This window comes from Melozone crissalis, unplaced genomic scaffold (genome assembly GCF_028551555.1).
Source record: "Melozone crissalis strain CALT ecotype California unplaced genomic scaffold, PUWL_Pcris_2 ptg000009l_1, whole genome shotgun sequence".
Classification (NCBI taxonomy): domain Eukaryota; kingdom Metazoa; phylum Chordata; class Aves; order Passeriformes; family Passerellidae; genus Melozone; species Melozone crissalis.
The window spans coordinates 5,724,128-5,731,681 of NW_026535787.1; the positions used below are offsets into that span (position 1 = coordinate 5,724,128).

At 46.2% G+C, this 7,554-nt stretch overlaps 1 protein-coding gene across 1 annotated transcript in view; it reads left to right on the forward strand.

The window, feature by feature from the left end:
* The window catches only part of LOC128933301 (prostaglandin F2 receptor negative regulator-like), a 67,847-nt gene extending 63,631 nt beyond the window's left edge, over positions 1–4,216 (forward strand). Inside the window, 2 exon segments of the mRNA XM_054270229.1 lie at positions 441–746; positions 2,396–4,216. Of these exon segments, the coding sequence (XP_054126204.1) occupies positions 441–746; positions 2,396–2,562 (473 nt within the window). The 3' untranslated portion in view covers positions 2,563–4,216.
* The last annotated feature ends 3,338 nt before the right edge of the window (positions 4,217–7,554 follow it).

Genomic DNA, 7,554 nt, shown 5'->3' on the forward strand with positions numbered 1-7,554 from the left:
AACTTCTACCTTTATATATAAATGTATATGTACAGTTATGTATAAATGTGTGTGTATATATATATATAAAAATATATATATACACACACTAAGCCTGCTTGGTAAAAACTTAGATCAGAGTTAAATACAAGTTTCAGAATAGCAGGCAGAAAGGCAAGAAATCACTTTAGTGTCATCCCTGTGGTAAGTCACCCTTTCTGTACAACTCCGTTCTTCCTGTCAATGCGTTTCATTGCAGTTCACTGCTTGAATCTTCCTAGAAAGGACATGTTCAGGGGACTCTCTTTTTTCCTTTGTTTTCTTTTTTTTTTTTTTCCTCTGCTGTTAGACCAGTGCTGGCTGTGCTGCTTACAGATTAATGTTTTTGCTGAGAAATGGCACTGTGGATGCTTTTCAGGACTCACCAATGCGTCTGAACTCTTCTCTGTCCCCACACACAGATGACATGTCCTTTGACGTCTCCTGGTTTGCCGTGCGCTCCTTTGCCCTGGACAGGGAGCCCATCTTGCTGGCCTCCCTGGACAGGAGGGGCATCGTGTCCCAGGGCAGGAGGAACGGGAGCAGCGAGCTGAGCCTGGAGCGGATCAGCCCTTTGGAGTTCCGGCTGCGCGTGCACGGCTGCGAGGACCAGGACTTCGGGAACCACTACTGCCTGGTGACGCCCTGGGTGCGCTCTGCCACGGGCGTGTGGCAGCGCGAGCCCGACATCAGAGCCAAACCCATCTTCCTCTCTGTCAAAATGGATGGTGAGACGCTGAAGCGTTTTGGTTTTAATGCCTTTTTATGTCTTTTTGTGGCAAACATTCCCCATAACTGCTTTTAAAGGTGCCTCTGGTAATCTCATTAGATTTTGTGTTGCCTTCTGATGCAAGGCAAGGTGACCTGGTTCTGAGGAAACGGCATGGCGACCCAAACTCTCCAGGGTCGCTCGGGCCAAGAACACATGCTAGCACCAGTATGGTGGACGGTCCAAGGCCTTTATTGTCCCGTCTCATCGGGTTTTATACTCGGCAAGGTTTCTTCTCTACGTCAGGGGTTTCTTCTCTACTGTAATTGGTTAGTAAGGAGTAGAAAGTTACTAATGTTAGGGGGGGACTACATTCTTGGGTGATCCCTTATCACTAGGCGTTAGGGGGAGAGGAATCCTGCTGCTTTCCATGACATCGCGAGATTTTCTGAGCACCTAACCCTATCTACTACAATTTTGTCATCTTTTTTTTATGGTTAGCAATTTCTGATTCAAGATTCTTCAGAGTGGAAGAATCTGTTCTGCCTAAACAGTTGATAGATACAAGATTGGAGCGTTTTGTTTCCTGATCACCTCTTGGTGATGTTTTCCATAGCTGAGGCATCTTCCAGTCAAGGGCACAGCATTCTCTCCAAGTGTTAACCCTTTGCTGCCTGCTGGAGGAAGCCTTGGTTTGCAGATGGAGTGTGTGAATTAGTCACATCGTGGTTAGTGTCAAAGCGTGATGTGACTAATTCACACACCCCATCTGCAAAGCTGAGAAGTCAAAGCTGAGAAGAGAAAAATCAGAGCTCTGCCTCCTTCCTCCCTCTCTGATGACAAGACTTGTTGCTCCCTGCACTTTGTGCCTTGTCTGCTTTCCACCCGGAGTTGCAAGTGTTGCTAGACTTCATGAGCAGGAAGTTGCACACTAGATACTGCATTCAGAATTTAGCTAAGGAATAAAATGAATACAGGAGGGGTTTTGAACTAGTTGCTTTCTTGATATTTCCAGGAGAGGTCATTTTTGGAAGTTCCCTGAACTTGAAATGAACAAGAAGCTTTTGTTCTCCCCACTGTGCTGATAACTATTGTAACTGTACTTTCCAAACCCCTTTCAGTTCTTACTGCCTTTTAACTGAGCAGTAGGTACTTCAAAATCTTTTTTTTTTTTTTTTTTTTTTTTGTTTAGGCACCAGCTTTGATGGTTGATTAAATAGAGTAAATATATAGTAATTCTCATAATTCAAAGCACAAAGGAGTCCACTCCTTGCTTTTTGGAAATTACAAAGAATGCAGCCACACTCTGCCTCTGATGGGGAAACAATCCAATATTTTGTTTGGAGAAATGTGTGAGAGGATAATTTTTGAAATAAACTCTACTTTGCTGTCTCACTCCAGGGCTCTTCTGGTGCTTCCAGCCTCTTGAAGGCTTTGAAATTATAGAGGAAGAATTAGGGTGAAGAGGAAAGGGAGAGACTAAATGACCAATTTTTCAAACCTGGGAAGATGAAAATGAAGAAGGAAAATTAGTGTAATTTCTTTCTGAGAGAATTAATCTGCCCCTGACTGAATAACGTGGAACTTTCTCCTTTTTCAGGCAGGCAGAAATGAAGGGGATGTCTGAGTTTCTCGGCGATATCTAACGACTGTGCCTTCCTTTTCCAGTTCTGAACGCTTTCAAGTACCCGCTGTTGATCGGCATCGGCCTGGCCACGGCCATCGGACTCCTCTCCTGCCTCATTGGCTACTGCAGCTCCCGCTGGTGCTGCAAGAAGGAGGTGCAGGAGACGCGGCGCGAGCGGCGCCGGCTCATGTCGATGGAGATGGACTGAGCGCCCAGCTGGGCACGCTGCGTTTCAGGAGAGACTCACAGGGCTCCTGGACTGTGCTGAGACACGTGCTCACAGGCCCAGACAAGACAGTGCGTTTGCTCTCTGGTTTCAGCCTGGACCTCAGCTTCTCCTCGTTACACGCCATGTCCTGAGAACAATCAGGCCATATTTAGCAATTTGGGAGTTCTCCTTTTCCAGCAGCACTTTCTGCATAGGGATCATGTCCTTCTAATGTGCAAACTGTTGAGCCTTCTTTCAGCAGGGCCCTGTGACAAAATTCATTAATGTTTGTTTGTTCATTTGTTTTTCTCCCCCTCTTGGTTTTGGAAAGATGTCCCTATATGAAAGCAAGGTGGGCAGGATGATGAATGGGAAAGAGGCTGGTAAGTGTTAGACTTTCACTGTATTAACCAATCTACCTTCCCCCTCTGTCCCCATCACACCATCCTGTTCCCTTTCTCTTTCCACCTTGGTATCTTAGAGATTTTTCTGTGTTGGGTTGAAGGCTGGGGAAGGTTCCTGTGCTGGAGCCATCATGAGGCTGTTCCAGCAAAGAATTGTTTTATGGTTGTCAGTATGCCTTCTCTTCCCTGGCTTTCCAAGAGATTGCAGTTAATCCTGACACCTAACTTGCCTGGTGGAGGTCTGAAGCACTTTTTTAAAACCTTTTCTTTTCAGTGCTCAAATCTCTTAGCTGTGGTGAGTAGGGACTGACTTGGCAACCCTGAAGAGTCGATTCTCAAACATTTGATGGATGTCTGCCTATGGTCGCCTTCTCCCACACCCTTCCACCTTCTCTTCCCCCCACTACAGCTGCTCACATGGTGCCTGAGACCCTGTCCTGCTTGTGGCAGGGGGGCACGTGGTATCTAGGGACAAGGCTCAGCCTGCTGCTGGCCTCTGCAGGGAGGTTGGAGACCTTGCTTCCCCGGGTGATGGTGTGACCTATGAAAATAATAAGAGATGGATCTTCATCTGCAGTTGGCCAACTGATCATGTTTAGAGACTCATAAACTATGTATTACCAAATGCACAGACCAGACTTCAGTGCTGCTTCTGCCAGTCACTCACTGGTAACCTCAAACCTGTGAGCAGAACCTGAGATCTGCAGTAGCTGCAGTGCAGCTCAGGGTAGGAATAAGAGCAAGCCCAAGAGGGCAGCAAGAATCCTTCAGGCTCCCAGGGCCCTGGTCTTGAGCATGAGCCTTTCAGAGGGGCTTTTCCCCTGGGCTTGAGACCTATTCCTCGGTGCTATAGTGTGGAACTCCTGCTTTGGTCTTCCAAATACACTGACCTGGCTCCTGAGGGGGAGCAGCATCTTTGCCAGGCAGTTCTGTCTTCCCAGCACGGCTGGTGTTCTAAGCAATAAGGGTCAGAATAAAGATGCTGTGTACAAACCAACGAGGAAGTGGGACCTCACCGCAGTCTGATGTCACAGCCGTGGTTTGGCTTGCGTCAGGAAGGGTGAGAAATGCAGAGATGAGGCCAGGGCTCAATCCTTACCATGGCTTTTAAAAGATGGTAAAGAAGACCATCCATGGAAGGTAGTGGCTGTGGTGTGCTGTTGCTAATTAGACATGAGTTATGTCCTAAACAATCTGCTTCTCTAATAGCTCATCCCACTGCATATTCCAGGGGAGCTGCAGGTCTGGTATCTGGCCTATGAAGGTTTTTTGTGCTAAGATTTCTTATTGTGAATTGTTTTGTTCTGTCTTGCATTGTGACCTTTGTTCTGAGGCTGATGTGAAGGGGTTTTCCAGAAGGCTGCTCTGTGTCCTGTCTGTGAACATGCGTGCAGTCACATCTGTGTGCGTAGAGGTGCCCAGGGATTTTTGAAAGATGAGTATGAAACATCTTCAAAATGGGCTTAATTTGCAGAGTTGGAGCTTTCAATTTGTTATTTAAGACGTTTCATGTAGTATTCCAAAACTGGGACCCCCAGACCTATGAACCTCTGAAAGACTTTGTCCTGAAGGTACATAGCAAGTTTTCTTTCTGGCCTGATGTTTTTCTTTCTGGAAGAGCTCTGACAAGGCCTCTGTTGCAGGCAGACTTAGCTGCCTTTCCTAAAGAACGAGGCAGAAGCAGTCTCCAGCTTCCACTGTGAAAGCCCAGAAATCTGTAGCAATTCTTTCCAAAGGAAGGGAGTTCAGGAAAGAATTCATTTGGATACTACTTTGACAGCAAGAATTTTTCTTCCTCTCCTGTCTCTAGTGAAATCTTGATTTTTTTCCTGGGATGTTATGAAACACTCTTCTGATGTTTGGGATGCTGGCTGATCTAGCAACTTCTTTCCTGCATTAATATCTTTCTTATCAGAAGGCTTGTGGCATTGGGGCATCTTGGGAGGGGTGAAAGTGGTGGTGAAGTTCTAAGCACAGTATCAGTCACATTTTGTCCTGGCAGACTGACTCCTTGTCTATCTATGCCCTTGGTTAAGTTTTAGGAGGAGAGGATCGTGACCGTAATGCAATAATTAGGGAATGGATGAGCAGGGCAATAACTAGGGAATGGATGAGCCAGCTCTTCCCAAACACACAATATAGCACACTTCCTCCCTGCTGGAAAAAAACTCAGGGTTATTTTGGTCAGGGCTCCCTTCTTCTCTAGTGAAAGGTCCCCATGTCCTTATCCAATGCTGACCTTCCTCCACAGCCCACAACAAACCAACTTTGTCACTCCAAGTGAAGGAAGCTTTGCCACTAGCTTGTACTGCTGACAGCCCCTTGGAAGGCAATGCTGCATCCCATCCCACCCTGTATTTGCTGTAGTTGGAAGGCTAGAAGCTGATGGGCTAAACCTGGCCCCCAGGTTTCCTTCTACTTGTGCCAATTTTGTATTATCCCCTTTTTTAAAAATAGAGTGTGAATCTTCTCTCTAAGGGAAAAAAAATCTAGGTCACTTTTCATGTTTTTTATTATTATTATTATTACTGTTATTATTATTTTGTGTGTGACCAGGGTTTGTGTGAGTGGAGGTGTGTGTGTGCATCTGGTTGTGTATTAAACCTGCAGAGTATCAGAAGAGTAAGCTGCCTGTGGTGCAGTACAAGCATCCATATCCTCCCTGCTGCAACCTGTGGTATTGTCAAAGTATCCTAAGGGCTCACATTGATCTTCCTCTGTTTGCATTGCCACGTCTCCTGGTTAAGCTGGTAAATTCCTCCAGGCACTTGGAATTTCGATCCAGGGCAACCTTGAACATCATACAGCAGAAGGGCAAGATATTTTCTTTCTTTTGTTTTAATTTCAAAATTATAAAGTAAAGTTTTGGGCACAATTCTGGAATGCAGGTACTGAATAGTTCTAACAATGCCGTGTAAAATGTTCCTTTTTATGTTTAAAATAAAGATTATGTCCTTTTTGATTATGTCTGTGCTGTGGGTCTGGATGTCTGAGTTAGGGGCAGTTCTTTCCTTGTTCCCTGCATGTGTGCAGACACTGTTGTTGAAGGTATGAAATGTAAACCTCACAGTCCTGTTTCCAGCACTGTAAAATAAGCATGAACCCTATTTTTACATTAAGTTTTAAATATTTGCCTACATTTCTGGGATGAATTGGGAAGCATAATTATTTTCTGAGTCTATTGTGTTTCTACCCCAGTACAAGTCACCCTTTTTGTTGGGAGAGTTTTATTTTGATTAGCTAAGGACTGGAGTCACAGTTGGGAGTGTATATTTAATATCTGCTGTAAAACCTGGTGTTAGATGTTGAGTCTTCCTTGACCCCTTCACGAGGCTCCTCATTTCCAGAATACCAGGAGGAAAATCAATAGTGTTGGAAGAAAACTTCATGCTTTCTTTGCCAATGGCTGAGTTTAGGATGTTTTTTTACCCCCAGCAACCATGCAAGGACACTGAAATCCTACAGCAAGGAAGTGACTTGCTGTCATGGTTTGATCCCAGCTGGCAGCCAAGCCCCACACGGCCACTCGCTCACTCCCCCACTAGTGGGATGGAGAATTGGAAGGGTAAAAGTGATAAAAATGCATGTGTTGAGCTAAAGACAGTTTAATAGGGAAAGAAAAAAGCCATAGATGGAAACAAAGGAATTCATTCCCTGCTGCCCATGGTGCTCAGCCATCCCCAGGAGAGAAGGGCTCTGTCACTAGTAGTGGTGACTCAGGAAGGCAAACACGTTTCAGTGTGAATGTTCCCCCTTCCTCCTCCTCCCACCACTTTTACATGCCCAGCATGGCACTGTCTGCTCTGGGGTATCCCTGGGGTCACCTGTCCTGGCTGTGTCCCTTCCCACCCTCTTGTGCTCCCACTCACTGCTGGGGTGGGGGGAGAAGCAGAAAAGGCCTTGGCTCTGTGCAGGCTCTGCCCTGCACTAAGGAAGACATCCCTGCGTTATCAGCACTGCTCCCAGCATGAATCCAAAACACTGGCCCATGCTAGCTACTGTGAAGAAAATGAACTTTATTCCAGCCAAAACCAGCACATTTCCTTTCCAGCAGGAAGTTGTTTGAGGCAGCAGTGGTTTTGGGAGGCCAAGGCAGGCTTTGGCAAGGTGAGTTTGTGTTCAGAGTGGTGTGTACTGTGTCTGACAGGCTGCAGTGCGGGCCAGGTGACAGCAAAGTGTGTTCCTTTGGCTTCTTTCTAGGTGGAAAGGTGTGCTCTGCAGAGTGTGCTTGCAGGAGGCTGGGAGGTGGCACCAAGCTCTAAATCCTTAAGGAGCAGCAGGAGCCATCAGCCGATGTCCAGGAATGTCACAAATGGTCCCTCAGCAGAGCCTCTGACACAGGGACAGCAGGAAGGAGTGGTGGAGGAGTCCTTGGCCTCGAGCTCTGCAGGTTACAGCTCACAGGTAAGTTTGAATTAGTTTTTATGAAATTCACTTGCCTTCCCCACCCCCGGGATGACCTGGGTCTAATACCATTCTTGTAAACGTGCTTGGATTTTGTCATAAGAAGGAAAGCTGGAAAATGTAAGTCTGGAAATGCAAGGGAGTACTGGCAAGTAAGTGCCTTGGTGTTGCAGTGAGTGATGGG